The following is a 23,327-nucleotide window of genomic DNA, read 5'->3' as shown; positions in this document are numbered from 1 at the left end:
CTTCAAATCATTTTCCTTCAGTAAAATGAAACTTTAATTAAATCTCTATAGACTTATCCAATTACTCTGTCAACATCCTTAGTTTTCAATTCTCTTTTGTGAACCAAGTGGCAAGTGGCAAGTTCACTCTAATTCTTGCTTATGTAAACTCTACGGTAAGTGGGTGCTTGGTACACAAATCCTTTTACCCTATTTTGATCCTATTTTCACAGCACTAGATACTATAGGTAAAATTCCTGCATTATAAAGTCACTTGCATTTCTTCTCAATGTCTTTTAGAAGTATTCATTTTTGTATTATTTCTCTATCACCTGTGAGAGGAGTTGTATTGCTTTCTATGGTGGTGGGTGGTGGAGAAATGTACCTGGGATACCTACCAGCAGGAATCCTGGGGGGCAGAGATCCTCCCGCTGTCACTGGATGTGGGGCCTGGATGCTGTTTAAAAACCCAGCTCTCAGGAAGCTGGGGCAGAAGGCTTCCACCCCAATCGCTGGGAAGGATCCTTGGAAGAAATAAAAATTGATGTTAATCAAAGGCTTATTCATGGAAAAGTTAGTGATCATTAACATGCAATTAAACCTGTGAGCAATAATGGCAATAAAACTCACAAGAAAGTTACAAAATTAAAGGATTGGGATATAGGTTTTCTCATAAATTTATAAGATTATTCTATTATTTTTTGAAGAAAGCCCCACTTAGCTAGTTACAACAAAAGATTTAGAAGCAGCAGGATGCTATAATAAAATCTCTCTCTCTCTCTCTCTCTCTCTCTCTCTCTCTCTCTCTCTCTTTCTCTCTCTCCCTCTCCCTCTCCTTCTGCTTCTCCCTCTCCCTCTCTACCCTCTGTCTCTGAGACAGGATCTTCCTATGCAACCTTGGCTGGCCTGGAGCTCTCTATGTAGATCAGGTTGGCTTCAAATTCATAGAAACCCACTTGCCCCTGTCTCTCCAACACTGGTATTATAAGTTATGCACTACTGCACTCAGCTCAAGATTTTGAAATCTTCATTTAGTTCCAAGAGTCAGGCCATGAAATGATGAGACAGGCATGAAAGCATGTCACTTATATCATTTGCATTATCCACACCCACATAAATGATAAAGGTACAGGAAACTGTCCCAATGGGCTCTGAAACCATCTTGCACCAAAAAGAATAGTGCTTTACTCCTGAAATATCAATACCAGTGCCCTCTGTGAATATAACATTTTATATTTATGCTTGTTTTGAAATACATACATATATATAAAACAATAAACATACACAACATTAAAATGTTTGACAAATTATCCATCACATCCCCAAATGAATTACAGTGCCCTGTGGATATTGGAGTAGAAAAGAACTTTTATCAAAGACCTATGCTAACAAACTGAGATCTGGAGATAGGAAGTGATGTCACAGAATTGACCGACTATAAGAACAAACTCCACTGTGCAATGAAAATAAACAATGTACCAACCCTTATTTGAGAGGTTGCTATCCTTTGTATATGAGTTGGAAATATTGAATTCTAAAAGAGAAACCTTAAATATTAGTGTCTAATGCTGGGTGGTGGTGGCTCATGCCTGTAATCCCAGCACTTGGGAGGCAGAGGCAGGTGGATCCCTGTGAATTCGAGATCAGGCTCGTCTACAAGATCTAGTTCCAGGACAGGTTCCAAAGCTACACAGGGAAACCCTGTCTTGAAAAACCAAAAAAAAAAGAATATCAGTGTCTAAATGACTGGAAGATTAACTCTGAAGAAAATTTATCATATACCCAATATTAGTGAATGACTGAATGTGGTGATCCAGATGGTCAATCTAAAGAGAAATTCTAATTGTTCAGAAATCCACATTTCACTGAGGACATGCATCTCATTTAGGCCTCTAAAGAGACCACCAGGGGAAGGAACTGTGCATGGTGTGTCCTAGAGTGAGATTCATCCCATGCTCAGGGTTAGCAAGTGCTGTGTTTGTTAAGAGACTTTAGTCTGTCTTGTTGCTTGAGCATAAAATTTCCTCTATTGGCTTGTGTCCTTAAAAACAAGTCACCAGCAAGTTAGTGGTGTTTTAGAAGACTGTGAACAATTTAAATATGGAAGTGGTCACTATGAGAGGCTTGAGATTTTGAGGTTTGGCCCCAGTTCCTATCTACTCTGCAGGAGCTGTGATCAGCTTACACCACTACAGCTGTGCCTTCATCAACTGTGAAGGACTGTATCTCTTCAAATTGTAAGCCAAAATAAACGTGTCTTTCCTTGTTTCCTCTCAGATATTTGGTCACATCAATAAGACAAGTAGGAACTAATATACTGTTTTTCAATACAAAAATCTCTGCCAAAAGTGGGATAAAGTTGGAAGCATCTCTGTACTTGGGTAGAAACTAATAGCGGAGCTGAAATACTTTCAACACTGAGACATGTGTCACAAGTATCCAGAAGTCACCAGAGAAACTCTGTCAAAACTTCAAAGAAGAGTGAAAAACATTTTTGTGACTGCATAGAATATTCATCATTGCTCACAAATAGCTCCTGGGTATTAGTTCTCCCCAAGAATGCATTTTCTGTATTTCAGTGCTTCATCATTTTCTGGAAAACACTAGTCACTAATGATGGCCAGATGGATGTTAGCTTATATAGGCAAACAGCATTGTTATTTAAAGTCATACAAATGATATTGTTATAATAGGAAAAATAATTGTAAGAAATACAGATTTTACTATGTGGTGTGAAAGCTAAAACTGTACAATTTTAGCCAACAATGGATTTATTAAAGCCAAATAATAGAAAGATTGGTTCAAGTATGATAGATCTCAAGAAAAAGAATAGCCTAATCACACAGAACAATGACTAAAGGATATAAATGAAATGACCATGGAAACAGCTCCAAACAAATCTATCCAGGGTAAGATATCCAGAAATTCTGAGTAAGGCAAATACGCTGCACATTTCAAGATGTTGTCTTGCTTTTACTATTTTTTGACAACGCCATAAAAGCTACCAATTTAGACAAGATGCTCATTATGTTAACTCCTTGAAAAGAACTAAATACAAATACTACTTTATTGCTACAATTACATTTATTACTGTGTGCTGTTGTGACAGCTGTCATATCTAATAGCAACTTTCATTTTCCTAAACTTAATGCACCTTTCATGATGGCTTTCTCTATGTTTCTTTAGCATGGTTAAAAAGGTCTTTCATTTATTGTAGTGTCTGTTTCTTAAAAAATTGTCACTTTATTTAAAAGCTAATAAAACCCCGTATGAGTGATGTTCATTGATACATATTCAGCTGAAATCAGGCATTATGTGATAATCACACCTTATCATTTCTCTTCATTCATGGGGAATCAAATTATAGGACTTTTTATAGATTGGATACAAAATGTCCCCCACAGGTGTTTGTTTTCACTAGAATGTTTCCTCGCTTGTGGAGTTGTTAGGGAACTTTCTAGAAACATTAGCAGGTGTCACTTAACTGGAGGAATGAGATTGCTTGGAACAGGGCTTTGGGGTATCTTATCCTTGGACCTTTGCTGTCTCTCTCTGTTTCTTACACACCAAGGGATAAAGAACAGCATCTACCATATGCTCCAGTAACAGGACATTCTGTCTGACCACATGGAACTAGGCTGAAATCTTTGAGTTCAAATAAATCATTCCTGTCTTTAATTTCTTTTCCTGGGCTGTTTTTCACAGCCACAACAGAAGTAACTAACAGAGATTTCGTATGAAATGATTTTAAAAGGTTCAGTCAAGTGCTCCAGTTGCTAATGCTCTTGACTTTTATTTTTTAATTGTGAAACGTATTAATAATTTATTTGATATCTAAAGTTGTAATGTCTAAAATCTATAGCAGGACAGTTGTCAATTTCTTTGAGTGTTTCAATTCTGGTTATACTCAGTGGAGTAAGTATTTATTAAATATTTATAACATGAATACTTGCATTTCTGGCTTGTTAGTATCTTGGGTCTTTCATTAGAACAGTGAATCTCAAGTTTAGGGTCACCTGCACAGTTAGGACATCATAAATTAGGATGGGGAAGTCATTATTGGTGCTTAATAGACAGAGGGTTGGGGGCCTGGCAATATATAATGTACTGCCACCAAAAGGAAAACCCTGTCTCCATATACTAATAATGCCCACTGAAAAATATACTGTAGAAAACTATGATTATTGCAGAAGATGGGGCAGAAAGATTGTAAAAGTCAGAGGACTAAGATGTCTGTTGTCAGAGAATGTATTCTATATATGACAGGGGAGCTACACCCATGAAATCTCAAAAATATAGTCCCTAAATTAGACCTGACAGTTTGGTCTCTTGTAACTGTGATCAGAAGACATGCAGAGGACTTTTTCAATAAATATAAGATGAGTAAGTAGATATAAGAACAAAACAAATAGAAGTGTCATATTCCTCCTTAAGCAAGAAACTTCGTATGACCTAGAGAACTCATCTGCCCAATTGCTTTCTAGCCCAAATTATTTTCTTGGAAAGGAGGTGATTTTAAGTTAGACCTGAAATATGGAAAATTTCTCCTTCCCAAAGAGATCCATTCAACACCCATAAAGCCTTTCTTGTTACTTAGCCTCTCTGGGTTTGTGGATTGTAGCATGATTATTCTTTACTTAACGGCTAATACCCACTTACGAGTGAGTAAATACTACGTTTGTGTTTCTGGGTCTGGGTGATCCTAGCTTGAACTCCAAATAATGGAAGATATGGAGCCTGAACTGGCCATCTTCTGTAACCAGGCAATGCTTCCAGTGATGGGACTGGGACAACAACCCAGGCACAAAACCTTTGACCTGTCCCTGCCTGCAAGATACACTGGGGCAATGGTGATACAGAAATTGTGGGAGTGGCCAAACAATAACTGATCCAACTTGAGGTCCACACCTGGAGAGGGAACCCATGCCTGCCTCTGCCTGGATGGCCAGGAACTAGAAGCTGGATGACTAAGAAACTTAGAGTAGAACCAAACACAACTGACCAAAAAAAATGTCAATGAAATAATTCCTAATGATACTCTGCTATACTCATATGTTGGAGCCTATCCTAACTATCATCAGAGAGACTTCCTCCAGCAGCTGATGGGAGCAGATACAGAGACCCAGAGCCAAACATTAGTTAGAGCTCAGGAAACTCACAGAAGCGGGGAAGAAGGATTGTAGGAGTCAGAGGGGTTGAGGATACCATGAGAACACAGCCTACAGAGAATTAACTAAGCAGGGCTCAGAGGGCCTCACAGAAACTGAATTGGCAACCACAGAAGCTGCATGGGACTGACCTATAAAATATTTGTTATAGTTCTTAGCTTAGTGCTCTTGTGGGACTCCTAACTGTGGGAACAGGGGTGGCTCTGGCTCTTTTGCCTGTCCCTGAGACCGTTTTCTTCCTACTGAGTTGCCTAGTTCATCCCTGATATGAGAGCTTGTGCCTAGTTTTATTGCATCTTGTTATGTTATGTTTGGTTAATGTCCTTGGGAAGGCTGCTCTTTTCTGAGAGGATACAAAGGAGGAGTGGTTCTGAGGAAGAGAACAGTTGTGTATGTGGCGGGGGTAGAGGAAGGGGAAATTATGGTAGTGATGTATTGTATGAGAAAGGAATAAATAAAACATTTAAAAATTATGACCAATGTTAATGAATTTAAGTTGCTAAAGTCAAGATATTGTAAAATATTAATTGTATTTCATATACATAAAATAAACAAAGGAATGGAAAAATATGGGAAATTATGAATGAATAACTCATTCATCTCTCCTTTTGTTCATCTACTGACTTATTCACTTATTCAGCAAATACCCATTAAAGCATAAACTCTGGTACTCATTTCTAATTAGAAAAATAAGAAAGAGAAAAATATTCTTGTGACACTATTGCTTTGGGGAAATAATTCTAACCTAAGCAAAATTTACAGTCATAGAATTTGGTCCATTTTCTAAATTCATATACATGGAAATACTTCTGAAGGTAAGTCATCATTTTCCTCTGTAGTTGTACACCTAACCTCAAATGCAGATTCTTTAGAACATTTTACAATTAAAAATCAAGGTGAATTTACTTTGCTCCTGACTCTTTTAATCCTTCAGGTCACAGTAATATAAATTTTAGAGATATCTCACCTTGTTAATTTTTAGTAATCTAATGTTGGAGCAAAAAGGGCAGAGATGTCATTAAATTTCAGTGATTTCTTCAGTGACTTTAAAATAAATTTCCATCTTTCTCTCAGTTATTTTTAAATGATATAATGAGAGCTGTTATGATTTGTTTAACTATCACACTAATGAGGACAATTAAAAGATGTTGAAGCAGTTTCAGATCTTTCTTGAAGAATGTGTTTTATCTATATTTAAAATAAATGTTTTAAAGTAAAATATTTAAATGCCTTAATTTTCTTACTGATACAGTGATAAAGTTGGGTCAGAATAACTTACTATGTTTCTTTTATGCTTAAAGAATCTGTTGACTCAAAGTTTGTTCCATTTGTTGCTTTGAATGATTCTTAAATTTTCCCCAAGTGGGGCTTATGTCCAGTGGTTTAGTTTATATTTAGTGGATCAAGGGAAATTAATTACCAGATAAATACCCCGAATAAATCTACAATCTGTTAGTAGGTATACAAAATTGCATAGTAAAAATTTCTATGTCTGAAGCCAGGCAGAACTTTGAATTTCATCTTCATTAGCTTGTTAATGCTGGGTGATTTGGAGCCAGTAAGAATGAATACATTAGTTTATTGTGACGTGTACTGGAAATATCTATGTGTACAGGAAGTATTCAATAGGTACAGAGTAAATACTTTTTTCTCCACCTTCTCCTTCTAACTCCCATGACCTGATGCTAACATTATATTCTCCTTTCTGTGTTCCCTGTCTATAATGCCTTTCTGATCTTGTAGGCATCATTTCCTTTGTTAGAGTGTGCCTAAGCATATCTGGCAAGAATTCAGTCTACTCAAGCCTCTGTGCCTTCTATATAATTTCAAATACTGCAACAGAGACACAACATCACCATAGATACAGTGTTTACTTGTCAGTTTGTGGTGCCAAGCTCAGATGCCTTTAGGGCCTTGCCAGGTGCAGTAAATAAGTAAATCAGCTGGTGACAAAGGCATCCAGATGAACTGAGGGTAAAAGCTAAAAGCTCTGACTGAAAATGAATCCAAATGTTTAAAAAATATTTTAAAACCAAATGGCACACATCTCCTGGATGATTTTGGCTTTGGCTTGTAACTGGTGACTGGCGACTCTGGCTTACACATTTGTCTGCCTCACTAGATTGTGACTCCTTCATAACAGGGGAAAGGGGATGGAGAGATGGCTCAGAGGTTAAGAGAGCATCCTGCTCTTGCTCAGGACCCAGGTTTGGTTCTCAGCACCCATGTCAGGCAGTCCACAATGACCTGTGTTGAGGTTGCTATGGCATCCAATGCCCTCAGACCTCTGAGGGTACCCACACACCTATAGTGCACATAAGTTCACACATATACACACAAAAAATTAATAAACCTATAATAATATGAACAGAGATGAGTGGATTATACAGGTCCTGCTGTCCTCCACACACCATCCCCAGAGTTTGTTCAATGCAATATTTATCAAGCTGAATTAAAAGCATCTTTGTATAAATAGTCCATGGGCTGTTTGACTTTGCAGAAACAAAAGACATATTTTCTTTATGTTAGAGCTTTCAGAGCTATGTAGACTTCAATAATATACATAGCTTCAAAATATGTACAATTATCACAGTTCAATGAGGCTCACATTTTTCCACTTTAAATGACCATGGAAAGCTAGTGTTTAGGCACTGGGGAGGAACTTGGGCTCTAAAATTTTGAATGTTCTAAGAAGCAATCTTAGAAGTAATGAAGACATGGATGAATTTGGAGACCATGGCCCTCTGCCTGGGCCCCATGATGCCTTGGTTGACATATTCCTACCCAGCTGTTGCTTTCTAGGCTCACAGTTTTCATCTAAATGTCTTATATTTCTTTAGCTTGGTAGGCAAGGTGACCTATGCTTTAATATATATGAACTGTGGGTTTATCTGCCACTTTACTCCCACAAGCTGTACACATTTAGCACACTAGATAAGCGTTCAGGAGGCAGGCTGCATTTGTATCTCTTCCTATGTAACTTTCAAAGGGGGCTGCAGAGCAGACTGGTCATCATGGCTCATCTGTATCCTACTGCTACATACATGCCATGATTGCTCCACTATACAAAATTTAAAAGAGACTGTGAGTATTTAGATTTATTCCCAGATAGGATTGTGAGCATTAGCCACAAACCCATGTTACGCATCTCAACCATTTCTTACTTATGTCTGTCACATCATTTTTAGAGTGTTAAGTCTTTCAGGTTAGATGGCCCTAAGTTGGCATGTGTATGGCAGCAATGTATGACAGGATAAATAGGGTTAATCATGCTGAACATAGTTTGATTTAAAATAATCAGGGAACACAATCATCTTAAAAAAAAAAAAACAATTGGAACCGCCAACAGAGACTAAGATCAAATTAGGCCCTAATAGGACTTTCTGTCTTTTGCTGAGACACATGTGTGACAGGCTCTGGAAATTGGGGTTGTCCCTTGGCAGAAGCAAGGGCATGTGTACTGTCTGCTTGAGGTCAGCATATGATATTTGCTTCCCAACCCTTGCCTCTGCCTTTGCAAGTTGCTTATGTTGAGATGGATGCCTGTCCAGCTCTGGTCTCATCCTGTGCCTTTAAACAACTTCATCCCATCTCAAATTCTTGAGGCTGAGTACCAATTCAGGACATTAGAATTGCTTCACAGTCTGTTCCATTTTACTCTATATGTACCTATTCTTATTTGCATGCGTTGGAACTGCTTCTATAAAGCCAATACCCCACTTTGCTTGGCAGTCTAGATGTGATTTTGAAACACCACCTTTTCAAAGACGGTTTCAGTTTTCCCACTGGCATTGGTGTGAAGCTCCAGATGCTCTCTGGGAAGAATGCTGATTCTGAAGTCACAGGCATCTGGTGTCATAGCTTTATTATGCCATAGCTTACACATGGTTTCATGAAAACCATCTAAACTCCCTGAGCCTCACTTCTCCTTTTAATAATATGTAGGAAGTATTTATACTATGAAGATAATTATTTGATACAGTGTTTATAAGGGGCCTGGCATAGAAGAGCCACAAAAAGGTATTACTACCACCATTTTCGGTGTTTTTCTTATTTTTACTTACAAGTAATACAGTTTTCCCACTGTAGTAGAGTTATTTCTTGTTCGTGATACATCTTACTTTAAATTATTTGCAGAAGCTTCTCATTTTTATATTTTCAACAGAACTTGGCATACTACAAGGCACAAACATTGGATTAGGCAGGCAATTGTCAAAATGGGACTAACATAACTTGTCTGTGTACTTGTGGCACTGTTACTGGTGACTTGATATTGACTTTTAAAGGTCAAATAACAAATGCATGCAAGTAGTTGGCCAAGTTAGTTAGATATCATTGGAGTCACAAAAAAAAAGTGACATGAAGCCACACTCAGCAGCTCATGTGTTGTTCTTTCATTCCCAGACAGAGAAAGAGACACTTCAGCTGGTAAGAGGTTTTCACACGCACCCTGCCTGCACATTCCTCTGCTTTGCACATGTGCCCTCTCTTATTTATGTGTGCAAGAGGAAGGGAGAAGCTTTTGACTAGGAAGCATTTGCAAGAGACAAAAGGGTAGGCACAGTAGTAGAGATCCGAGTCTGGGTGGAGAGAGACTGAATGGGCTCTCACGCTCCAGGGGCCTCACTCTAGATGGAAGCTTGAAGTTGCACCCCTTGTGTGTGTTTGGCAGACAGGAAACAATGGGATGCCGTGCTCTGCTTCATCTACGACCATAATGTGAAATGGTCTTGAAAAGAGTTGGATATTACATACTTTAATAGACTCTAAAAGTTTTATTGTAGCTATCCATTTTAAAGCTTGATACCATTGAGGACTGTATTAATTTAACTTTCCGATCCAATCTGAGCTAACACTCATTCCTGACGGGAAATGAGGAAGTGGAAACAGACCCAAAGAAGCTGGAGTCTCAGTATCCTCAGCCATATTTTCTGGGCAGGCTGAATTAATGTCTACACTCACCACCTTTGCTCTTTCCTGCTGTGCTACTATGCTTATCACTGGGCAACCCTTGAAAGCCTATTAGACTGACTTCAAAATGAGGCCCCGAGTATATCCTGATTGCAAAGAACCCTGCCAGAGGAGGTTCAAGGACCGGGTGTAGAGAAAAGTGATGGGAAAGCTAGCAGGTGTTGCTCAGCATGGAAAATGTTCCTGTTGATCCGCTCTTCAAAGCTAATTCCAACACACTCTCTGACTGTATCATTAGATCCCGGTTCATGTATCCATCATGCTTTGTTTCACCTTCCAAAAGCTGGCACGGATTTGGATTTGGATCGTTTGCTGAAATGTTCAGCTAGAAGTTGCAAGTGGTTATGGCATCTTGGACACAGTGAAAGTGTGATAGGAACAGCTCTAACATATTTATGGACAGGAAAACACTGGAAGCAGTCTGCCTGCATTTCATTTCTGCCTGGACTTTGGGTACCCAACTACTTTCTAAGCATCACATAACAACCCACGGCACCATGGAAACAGCTCCATGCTCTGGATGCTCATTTTCAAGAAAAGAACCCATAGATGTCTGAAGTGTTAATAGCTAAGGGTATAATAGGACTGAGCTAAAAGTAAGTTATATTTACAAGTGAAAAAAATACTGCTTCCTAAGTATTCCACTCAATTTCATTGCTATTTAAATAGGCTCATTTTATGATGGTATTATTGTACTGGAGGTTTAAAAAAGATGCTTGTTTACTGAAAAATTTAAGGAACGAAATCATTTTATTATATTATGGTGGATTCATCAGCATTTCTTTTTTTACAGTTTCGAGTGTAATCATGATGCATTCTTTTTCTATTTAATTATAAAACAGCAAAATAATCAGCTCTCTCCTTTCTCCTTGGACTGGTACATGTGCTCTCAAACAAAATGGCTCAGTGTTATTGTCTGGGTCTATGGGAAAATCCTGTGTCATACAAATAACCCCAAAGCATCAATAAGGTTGGCCCAGTGATGAAGTGGGGAGAAGAAACTACTCCCTGGAAGGAAGCTGTTCACCCATGTGAGGCACATTTAGCGTGCTGGATGAGATAATTTACTAAATGGTACTCTAGTGCCCCAGAAGACTTCATTCACCTCAGCTGAGTGAGCAGCTGGATCAAACTCAATTACGGAGACTTACCATTCATACTCAAAGGCATATAGATCTCAAATTGAATGTTCCTTAATTGGGTGCATATAACTCCAGGGTAACCTGGGTACAGAGCTGAACTGTTATAAACGAGTGCAGCCTAATTAGAAAGACTTAGATCAGCACGCCTTCCAATCTAATCTCCACAACACTGGATGTTGATGACTAAGGAGAGAAGGCACTGGAAGGAAGGGAAAGGCAAGCGACAACGTTGCTCAAGTGTAATCACAAACTCTGAGTCTGGAGACATTCCCAGAGAGAGTGTATTTAAGTAGAAACTGAACTATAATCTAGAAAACTGTGCTTATAGAAAAATGCTGTTGTCAAGGATAAATGCTAATGGCTAGAAGAAAAGTAATAAACAATGAGGAATAGGTACATGTTCAGTTAATGACCCACAACATTCAATAAGAAAACCTTTTTAAGAGACAAAATTTTCTCTTTTTCTCTCTTTCTCTCTCTCTCTGTGTGTATGCAAATGTTCAAAATTTTCAATATAGGCATGAAGATTTTTTAAAAAATAATAATAAAAAGCAACAACCAAAACTCGATCTGTTTATATTTTTTGCTTTTGAGAAAGGATCTTACTATGTCATTTTGGCTGGCTTGCAACTCTCTGTGTACCTACTTCCATCTCACAGAATCTGCCTGCTTCTGCCTCCAGAGTGGTGTTATTAAAGGAGTACACCACTGCCCCCCAGTATTTAAACTGAGTGTTAAATGTAGCAAATGTTTCAATTTTCTGAGATTTTTTTTCCCTCCGAACGAGCAGTCCCAAAGCATCCTTGGAAACTGAGGGAAGTCTAGCACCTCTTGATACAGACTTCACAGTGTCAGAGATGGAAGGCGTTTCAGTATTGCTCACTTGATTCTCTGCTTAGGAAACCCTGATTTAAAGATATGTTGTTTGCCAGAATAAAGCCAGTCTTTATTTTCCAGTGCCAGATGAGGACATGTGATAAAGCTGTTCAGAATGGCTCGACCCTTCACACTGCAGGCTCAGGAAGCAGAAGAAACCGTGTCTTTGCGAACTGTGAATCCATCCCACCCTCTCTGTTTGTTCCCATCTAGAAGCTGCTTACATGTGAGAAAAATTATATCTTGTAAATATTATATTGTAAAGTCATGACTATTTCCATTTTTCTGTCATTCACATTGATCCTACCCTGAAGCTTGTATTCTGTTTCATCCTTTATTAAGATTCCTGGTCTTTTCATTAACTGCCAATTCCCTTTTGCTCAAACTTAGAATATGAAAGATGCTTAGAATTTGGAACTGATTTCATGCTCATCATTTAGGCAGTTCTATACTATTCTACTGTTATTTAAGCTATTATTTTAGAATGTATTCACCAGTTCAGATACAAGCCTCCTGCCTGGATTGTTCTCGAACTGTCATGTTACATCAAAATAAATTAAAAGAGTATGGTCATATTGCAGCATTTTATCTAAGCTCCAGATGGAAATATTCCTTTTTTTATTTCATAAATGTATTTTGGTCGTGTTTTTCCCTCTCCAAACTCCTCCACTCAACTTCATGTTCTCCCCCCCTCTTTCTTTCTCCTTCCCTCCTTCCACCTCTCTCCCCTCTCTCAAAAAACAAAACATGATAACAACAAAAAGAAACCCACTAAGACAAAAAATATCAAAATAAAACAAGAAACTTCCAACAACAAATGGATCCCATTTTATGGAGGTCTTCCCTGAGGATAGCAATCAACACAGAGACACACAGTGGAAAATTGGCAGAGAGCGAGAGACTTTAGAATACTCGGGTCTAAATGGGATAACTTCATCAAATCCTTCCTCTCAAGGATCAGGGAGCTATGTGGAAGAGGGGGCAGAAAGACTGTTTGAGCCAGAGGTGATGGATAGCTCCAAGGAACCTGTGTCTTCCAGACACAATTGGAATGATACACATATGAACTCAGAAGGTCTGGGACAGCACGCTCAAGAACTCTGAGGTTCAAACCACACAAAATTATCTTTCTTTTTCAGTAAAAAATACATACCCAACAAAATTAAGAGTGATATTTAGAAGTAACTATTTAACTTATTTTTTTTAATGCTTGCAACTTTTGCATCTCTATTATTATAAGGAAATAACTGGAAGTATGATTCTATTCTCCGGTGGTAATGTTAGGCTGTCTTGTTCCCTTTGCTTAGAACTGTGTCTTGGTAGGCCACTCTCACAAAGAGCCACTGCCTCTTAGGAGACTAAAAAAGAACTTACAAATCAGGAACAACCTTCTTCTCAGTTTTATCAAGATGATGGAACTTTTAAATTCATACACCTGGATCAAGTGAGCTTGGTGTCTGTGGTTTAGCTGGTGAATGAATGCAAAAGAAAGAAACGCGCCTCTAAAACAAAAGCATGTGTTCTTTTTTTTCTGTAAAAGAAAATTCTGTGTTTAGTTGTGAGTAAATTTTTATGGTAGGAAGCATCTTTGACTTTGTTGATTATCTCTATTTTGTTTATGTGAGTCTTTCTCAAAATTGCATTTTTTTCTTTTCAATTTTATTTTCCTAGCTAAGGGAAAACAGCAAAATCAACCATGATAGAAATCTCCAGAGATGAGATTTCACCTCAGCTAGTTCTTTCCCTCAAAGTCCAGAAGACCCATATCATGCCATCTTATTTGTGACTTCATTGGTACCTGGGGGACTAATGAATGGTTACATGGATTTCTATCATTTCTGCCAGCAACAAATACAAACATTTTTGCTTTGGGGAAGGATGAATTCTGATTACTAAAAGAAAAACTGTCATCTCATTGTATAATCTTAATGTCACAATTTTACATATAAATGGGATTTTATTTCCATTTGTCCCCCCTTCCCCAACTAAGCATATACTTTAAAGACGATATTCTTTGAACTTAGAAAAAGAAATATCCTGCCTAAATTGAATAGTTTTAAAAACTAAAGTTCTATGAACTTAAATTCAATCTAGCAGTCAGCATCACTATTGTTTCAGAGGACACAAGTTTATCAATGTATAATTTGACTGTTCTGACAGACATTATTCTCCATTGGACTCTCCTGAGTGCAATGATCAAGGAGGCCATTGACTGGGATGGAGAGAAGGCACAATGGATGTAGCTCTAGGGCGTGATACTAATACTCTTCATCCTAGGTTGATAACTGGCATGTGGAGCTATTCTTTGGGTTTGATTTTTTCAGAATATAGAAATTTCACGAGGCATTATAGAAATCCAGTATGCTTAGATTTAACTTTTATTTGCCACTGACCTCTTATAGAAGGAAATGAATATTTTTCAAGGAAAAAAAATAAGAAAAAATTGAGGGAAAATCAGTTGGGTCAGAACCCTACCAGCAAAGGGCTAAGATTCACACTGATCCCCACCCTGCCCCCATCTTCTCACCCTACATCCCTACTGTGTTCTCTTGGTAAGGTGGCTTGGCTACTGAGCCCATCACTGAGGTGGAAACTTGAGCGTCATGTAGATTCCTCCATCATTGTCACTTTGTATCCTTCAGTGGTAACCCACGTAATCTGTGTTGACTTTGTCCTATGTCCCCATCCATTCTCCTTTCTCTCTTGTTCATCTCTGATGACATCACATGACCTTTAAAAAGTCACTGGGTCACTGCTGTATTGCTTTTAATTGACATCCCTTTCTCAACCTTCATTTTTCTTCCTAAAAGGCAAATGTGTTTGTGTGATTTTCCTGTTTGCACCCTTTCAATAACTCCCCAAAGGCTTAAGAATAATGCTTGCAGTTTATATTATACATAATGTTAACCATTATTATTAACCATTATACAATTTAAAAAAATGAAAATTCCCTTTAATAAATTAATTGAAATCTAGCCTCTTACCATTACCATTTTGATGTGTGACCTCATAGATGTTTTCATATGATACGTTATTCTACGTTTAGACATGTATGTTCCTGTAGTCACATGAAAATTTATAGCTTTGCTTGGTAATTGAAAAGAGATGTGGACTATATAGAGAAATTTTGAAAAGAGTATATAGATTGCATTAACTTCTATTTATATTTAAACTTGATTAAATTCTTTGGAGAGCCTTTGTGACATTAATCTACCTCTTTCTTTTTTTCTTTAAATTAGAAGCAAGCTTGTTTTACATGTCAGTCCCAGTTCCCTCTCCCATCCCTCCTCCCCCGCCCCCCCCACCTACCCCATCCCCTTTCTACTCCCCAGGGAGGGTGAGGCCTTCCATGGAGATCTTAAAAGTCTGTCATAGCATTTGGGGCAGGGCATAGACCCTACACCATGTGTCTAGGCTGAGAGAGTATCATTCTATGAGGGATGGGCTCCCAAAGTCCATTAGTGTACTAGGTAATCCACCTCTTTCCAATTCACTACAGTTACCAGTACTGAGATACAGAATATTCACTAATTTATCTAATAATCTGCTTTCTGATGAGAATTTAGATTATTTTATACACGTCTAGGATACTTATATAGAGTTAGAGATTATTTTTCTTAGTTTGTTTTGGTTTCTTTTTTGAGATAGGGACTCTTGGCTGGTGTAGAATTCCCTCTGTAATTCAAACTGACTTCAAATATGGGATGCCCTTATTGTATTGTCCTTGGGATTGCAGGTGTTTGCCACTGTTCCCATTGTTTGAATTTCTTAGTTAATGTATGAATGCCTTTATAGTGGGAAATTACCAATACGGAGCCAAGTGGAAATATAAGGGTGTTTAATAGGGAAAAGCCTTACTTACAGAGCAACTTAGCCAGCCGGTGTGGCAGCAGTCTGTCCAGCAAGTACCAAAGTGAAACCAAAAGAGAAAACGCAGTATCACTCTACCTCACCCTGACCATGCCCTCACAAGCGTGGTTAGGTACACCTGTAGCCAGCCCCTAAGTAGGCGTGGCTGCAGCTTCCCCTACATGCCTTTAAAAAGGTTGTGAATGTTTTCAAATAGTCTACCAAAAGTATGCATCAGTTTGCACTTTTATCAGTAGTGAATTGCAAGTATGTTCCATTTCCCATGTGATCTCTGACTCTGGTAGTACTGGCAATTTGATTTTTGTTAAAGCTAAAACGGTGTAATTTTGTTCAATTTTCCTACTGCTTTATACCACTTAAATAAATTGCCTTTTAATATTTTGGCGATCATTACATTTATTACACAGAAATTAGCTCTTCATATATTTATGTAATTTCTTTTAAAAAAGAGAGATTAAGACAAATCAAGTATGTAGTTTGGGTATTCATCTCTGTTAAACAAGTTTATCCAACTTTTTTCACTCTCATGTTTTCTAAGTTGTCAGTCTCTATGGCCCCTTTACATCAAGCAGCTCTCACAGCAAGGTGATGCTTGTAGGTTTCTAAGCCCTTCAAGCTCATCTCCTCTGTTGGTGGCTTATTCCATTATGACTGTGCCACTAATACTATAGCCTTTCCTCAGCTCCTACTCAAAGTAGCTTGGACTGGCTTTCTAATATTCTGCTTACCTGTGACCAGCTGTGATGAACTTACTTATCTTTTGTCATCTTCCTTCACAAAGATTGCACATGCTCACAGCCTGAGCCTTACTCATTGATCTACCATAGTACCTAGAGTACACCTACGCATTACTTGTCATTGCTAGCAGACTCCTGGGAGTGGAAACTAAGCCCTACTTTCTACTAGCTTCACAGCAGCTTCTCTGAGTACATTATGTGACTCCCTAAGTTCTTAAAAAGATTATTAAAACTCTTGCTCTATTTAATAGTGAAATATGCATTTCTCCAAGAGAAATCCACATTTTTCCCTCAAAGTCATCATATAACTATATTGCTCCGATTCCTTAAATAATTTGAAAGAGAGAAAATTATCATACATATGGATAAATAAAATGCAATGAAATATCATAGCTGTCATTCAACAAAAGGAGCTTAGAAAGGACAAGGATTTGAATGTCCTGGGAGTATTTGATTTACTCTATGTGTGCCTGTGACTATGCTCAGTGCTAACCTGTTTCACTGTTTAGTTTTTTCCAATTAATATTAAATCAACTAAAATTGTATTCCTGAGACATATATTACTCTTTCATGCACTGGTCTTTAATTTTTTTCTTTGATGTTACATATGACAACCCAAATAATAACCAGAAAGACCTGTCCCTTTGCCCTTATACCTCCTACTTATGCCTTTGACTGTTGGTTAAATAGATTTTGATTTGTCTGGCATTTCTCTAAAAATCTCATCTTATCTTCATGGTTATCTATTTTTGGATGAAAAATACTCTCATGATCTTACCCATAAAATGTTTTCTGAAAGAACAGTCAGTAAGATAAAAATTAATGTGAGAATCTAGCCTTTGCGCAAGTCTCCTCTCATAGATAGAAACAGGCACCATACTGGGACACGTTCTGCAAGTACTTACCTAACGGACAGGCTTTCTCATCTGGGAATTGAGTTAACATCAAAGGGTATTGACATAATTGGTGCCACACGCATTCTACCTTCCATTCACTTCCCTGCCTCCTGCCTCTTGCCTCCTGCCTTGGAATGAGGCAGCCTGGCTGTGGACTCTTGCTGTGAATCTCCCTTATCTGCAAGGACAGATTTCTATTTCTCCAAAGGTTTCTAATACTCTTTAGAGATGCTACAATGCTGTCTATCTCTTACACTGGAGTCTGAACATTCTTCTGAGTCCCACCATGGTGTTTCTTTCTGTCTGTCTATGGTGTTAATAACCCTTTCAATAAACTCCTTATATCTTAGTAACCTGTTTTTTTGTCCTCCACCCCATCCCAAACATAACAAAGGACAGATACGAACAACCCTGAGCAGATCATAAAGGACTCAGATTCCCTTGAAAAGCCTCTGATTTTCAGCAACCTAACATGCAGTTGGTTCTTCAGCTACAAAAGTGTTAAGCTGTTATACCACTATCTACCACTGAGCTTGCATCACCCAAGCATTGGTGGTTCAGTTGCTGTTGCTTACTTTCTACTTAATATAATTAGAAGACACACTGCTGTCTAGTTTTTCTCAATTCTTTTCCTTGTTTTGATTCTAGGTACACATATTTTGTTTCTTATATACAAACAAAAAACATATGGAGAACTTCATTATCATACTTTAAGTAATTCATTAATTACCCAAATCTAGCCATTGGGAAGTAATGAGTCATTTCAAATAGTTGATTTTAAAAAGCTGAAGAGTTTGAAATCATGCTTTAAGAGGAAGGGAATCTGCTTCTTGCCATATACTTTCTCAGTGTGATACATACTGTGGCACATTGTGAAGATTCTTAGATCAGATACACACTTTTAGCAAAGTAGCAGGATATGAAGATCTATATTAAAAGTTTATAGTTTTTCTATACCAGTAATAAACACATTGAGAACAAAATCAGGAAACAAGCACATTTATAATAGCTCTTGAAACACTATGAATAAACATCTAGGGAAGGTAATGACCTATACCAAGAGAAATACCAGAGAGGGAAGAATGTAGACATTAGGAGATGAAAAGACCTCTCCAGCTCAAATAATGACAGAATTAATATTGTAAAATGACTACATTGTCAAGAATGATCTACAGGCTCATGCATGCCCTAGAAAATTTCCAATGACATCATGCACAGAAGTGGGTAAAAGATTCTGAGTTTTATTTGTAAGTACAAAAAACTCAGACTAGCTGAGGCAATCCTGAGTGAAAGGAACAATGACAGAAATATCCTTATATCCGATTTCAAATTATAGTAGAGATCAGTAGTACAAAAAGCAGCATGGTACTGGCAGAAAAGCTAGCGCAAAGATGAGTAGAATAGAATAGAGAAGCCAGAATTTAACCCACATAACTATAGCCACTTAGATTTTGACAGTGTTCTCAAAATCACACATTGAAGAAAATGGTACAGAGGATGCTGAATATCCACTTGTAGAAAAATGAAACTAGATCCATGTCTCTTCTTTACCCCAAAAGCAACTTAAAATTGGACAAAGACTTTAATGTAAGACTGAAGTTCTGAAAAAGTAGCAGAAAGCCTATGAGAAAGAGGCATATACAAGGTCTTTCTAAAAACCTCTAACAGTTAAGTAAATAATTTCAATTATTGACAAACTGGATCACATGATATTTAAAAGCTTCTACAGAGCAAATGAAATAAGAACAGAGTGAAACGATAGCCTTATATATCAGAAATAATATTCCTATCTAATCACTTGATAGAAAATTAACATGAATATGTAAAGAACTAAAAAACTTAAAAAACAGAAAAGGGAAATAATCCAAATATAAATGGGCAAAAATTAACAAATTGTCTTAGTTAAGAGTTCTATTGCTGTGAAGAGACACTGAAACCATAGTAACTCTTATAAGGAAATATTTAATTGGGGTGGCTCACTAAAATTTCAAATGTTCAGTCCATTATCATCATGGTAGGACATGGCAGCATGCAGGCAGACATGGTACTGGAGCTCAGAATTCAACATCTTGCAGGCAACAAGAAGTGAACTGTGTTACTGGGCAGTATCTTGAGCATATCTGAGACCTCAAAAGCCTGCCTCCACAGTGACACACTTCCTCCAAAACCACACCTATACTAACAAGGCCACACCTTCGAAGAGCATCACTCTCTTTGGGGGCCATTTTCTTTCAAACCACCATATAGAATACTTCACCAAAAAATTAACTACAGATGGCTAATAAATACATGACAACATGTTCAACATCTTTCGCCACTAGGGAAAGACAAATCAAGACTACATTGAAATTCTATCTCACCCTGTCAGAAGAATTATAATTAAAACAAGGAAGGATGATATAAATGGGGAAGAATTCTTACACTAGGTGGTAGGAATATTAACTAGTGCAGTCAGTTAGAGGCCCATCAAAACTAATAATAGAACTATCATAATATCTGGATATATAACTCCTGGGAATATAAGACAAGGAATCTAAGTCAGCATCCTACAGAGACTCTTCTGTTGATTGTGACATTATTCATAATAGCAAAGTTAACAATCAGTAGAAGACTAGACAAAAATGGAGTATAAATACATGCATAGTTTATTAATTCATAAAGGAGCAAGAAGTTATATCTTTTGTAGGAAAATGGGTAGAATTTGAGGTCATCAAATCAAGTAAATAACAAACTCAGAAAAACAAATACTGCATGTTTTCTATAGACATGTGGATCCTAGGTTATAGAAATAAGAAAATAGGAATCTATGTAAATAACACGGATATATGATATGAATAACGAAAAACTCATTTTGGAGTTTGTCAACTCACTGGGGGAGTAGACAATGGAAGGCTATAGGCTCAAAGTTCACAATATACTAGAGCACGATGTCACATACAACCAATCTTGATAGTATTGTGAATATATGCTAACAAACGTAAAATAAATAAAATGACCTTAATACAAAAAGAAGTGAAAATAAAAATTATGCTGGAAAATCAGCTTGACTAAGAGAGCAAGGAGCTTTGGCACCAGTGGTAGGTTTGACTCTTCACTCCTCCACTTACTAGATGGTATTTAATGAGTTTACTTAACTTTACAAATTAAATTTCCTTATTTGAGAAGTAAGAAAGCTAATAAGATTATCTCTGTAGCTTTTGTAAGGACTAATAAGGGTACATATGTAAAATGCATAACATAGTATCTGTTACACAGCATACAAGAAAGGATAAGCAAGAAGAAAATCACATGGAAATTAGTCAGTCCTGAACCAGAAACAGCAATGGAGGGAGAACACTGAAATGAAAGTATGCCACCTTAAACACTATTTTGTGGCCATGAGGGCCATGTGGAGTGGCACTTACCATTTTCACACTCTACTACCTGGCTAAAATATGTAACCAATAGTGCTACACAATCCATTAAGTTTGTCAATTTACCATCACCAAGCAGGAAAAGAAGCAATTTTGAGACAAGTGCTTCAGATGATGTGGGCATTAATCAGAACTATAGAGATACTTTGTGCATGAAAATCTATTCTTAAGATAAATTGTCAACAAAAAAGCCAGCTAGCATCTATACATAAAACACAAATGGAGGGACAATAACATCTAACTGGAGCATAATAACCATATAGTTTCACAAGCATGAAATGGCAGAAAAGTGTTGAAAAGCTGTTGGTGCCCTGTGCACTGTTATGGTGGTTCTGTGTCCAGAACCCCTTTGCAAGCGTCATTAACCTATATTTCACATTGACCTTGATGTTTATAAATTTTGTAGCGCTAACAATTGGTCTTTTGTGAGCAGAAAATTCACATCTTTGTAGGTCTCCAATATTCAATTCCAATTAAAAGCTATTGAGCAGTAAGTTCCTGGTGAATCCAGGGTGAGGAAGAACTGGGTATAATATGCACTTTCCTGTGGCATGAGGCAGAGGGGTTTCATTAGCCATTTCAAGGCAGATCCTCCTTGGATCTTTGGGAAATAAGATTTAAGACGTTTGTGTAGTTCATTTTTCTTCTGGAGGTTGCAGTGCAATGAATGTAATAAGAGAATAAAAGGCATCTGAGAAAATAAAGTATCGTCCAGTTCACAAAGAGGATAACTTTCAAGAAGTACCAGAATTTAGCTCACACCTCAGCTTCAGAATCTATTAATTATCACTAAATTTTGGAAAAACCACATGTACAAAATCTAATTTCCACCATTCCACCTCTAGCCCTTACTTATTCTTAATTTTGACTATTCAAGCTTCTGCTAATTGGTCCCTTTGCTTCATTCCTTCTCGATTAGGGTTAATTGAGTTTGTAGGGCTGTAATAACCCTGCAGTAATATTTTGCTGTAAGTCAGATTGCTTCCCTCAATGTGGCCTCCCCTCAGTGACATGTATGATATATGCACACACATATGCACACATCATTTATCAGTAATGTTTATATGTGTGTGCATGTGTTGACTTCTAACTTCTAACTCATTTCAAACTTCAAATTAAATTTTTAGTGGAATTGTTATCTTAAAAATTTTAAAAAACTTTCTATTGCCTTTGGAGATAAAATATCACAGTCTAGAATTTAAATTTTTCCAGAACACATTCTAAATGATTTTTGAAATTTAAATTCTGAATCTTCCCCATCTAAGCCTCATACTTAAGGCAGATTTAAGTGTTCTGTCTCCAAGATTCAGGAATGCCCTTGGGCATATGGACCTATGGACCTATCTTCACATATGTTTTTATTTATTTATTTATTTTTTGCTATCAGTCTCTTCTCTGCTTTCTCCTATCATCGTCAAATCCCTGGCCTTTTCTCATTCTACATTCATGCCTCTTGTTCTTTCATAATTTTCCTAGCTACTCAACTCTTTAATCTTTCATGTTTTCCTTCATGTCATGAACACTTCATTCTACCTAGCACCAATTTCTTTAGTCAAATTATACCATCTTTGATGATGTCCAGGTGGGGTAAAAATAAAAATATTGGCTGGGAAATACAATTAAAAATAAAATTACTGGTGCAATCTGGAAACAGGGCCAACAGATTCTGCTTGGGACTTCTTTTCAATCTGCTCACATTCAGTAGTGTCAGCCAGGCCTGCCTTCATTAACAATTTGATTCTGCTTTGATGCTTCTTCTCGGCGCTTTCTATTTACATCTTGCTCCTCAGTTATCAATCTATTATTACCTGTCCACACAAGAGTTGCATCAAGTCCTCACCTCTTATTGCGTACCTTGCTTGTGGTTCTTACACCAAGCACCATGGTCTTCCTTGAAGAAAAGCTGCCTTTCTAGTAGATTTTTCTTTAACAACAGATGTCTGTTTAACAATAATACAGTGGAGGCAAAAGGAGGCTATAGAGGAAGTTCCTGAGATGAACCTAAGAAGGTCAGGGGTTTACCACTTGGAAGGAGGGCATTCCTGGCAGAATGAACTCCTCTGCAGAGCCTGGTTCAGGCTAAGAGTCTTGAGCAGTTGAATAGAGCTGGAGTATGGGCTCTATGAGTGATTAACAAATGCCATCCAACTAAGGAATCGAGTGCCAGATCAACCTGGGCTTTGAGTGCTTTGCCAAAGAACTTGGCTGTGCCCCATCAGACTGTGTGTGTGTGGGGGGGGCTTGGAGATTTATAATATATGGGAGTGATGCTATC

The 23,327-nt window shown here is 37.6% G+C and overlaps 1 protein-coding gene across 1 annotated transcript in view; it reads right to left on the bottom strand.

Annotated features, from left to right (window-relative positions):
• The window catches only part of LOC113830699 (ephrin type-A receptor 6), an 818,688-nt gene that overhangs the window by 153,844 nt on the left and 641,517 nt on the right, over positions 1-23,327 (bottom strand). Inside the window, exon 12 of the mRNA XM_035444430.1 lies at positions 378-503. Within this exon, the coding sequence (XP_035300321.1) occupies positions 378-503 (126 nt within the window). The remainder of the gene's footprint in view (positions 1-377; positions 504-23,327) is intronic.

The sequence above is a fragment of the Cricetulus griseus genome, chromosome 4 (genome assembly GCF_003668045.3).
Source record: "Cricetulus griseus strain 17A/GY chromosome 4, alternate assembly CriGri-PICRH-1.0, whole genome shotgun sequence".
Lineage (NCBI taxonomy): Eukaryota > Metazoa > Chordata > Mammalia > Rodentia > Cricetidae > Cricetulus > Cricetulus griseus.
The sequence above is the reverse complement of the archived record's forward strand: the minus strand, read 5'-3'. Positions and strand labels throughout refer to the sequence as shown.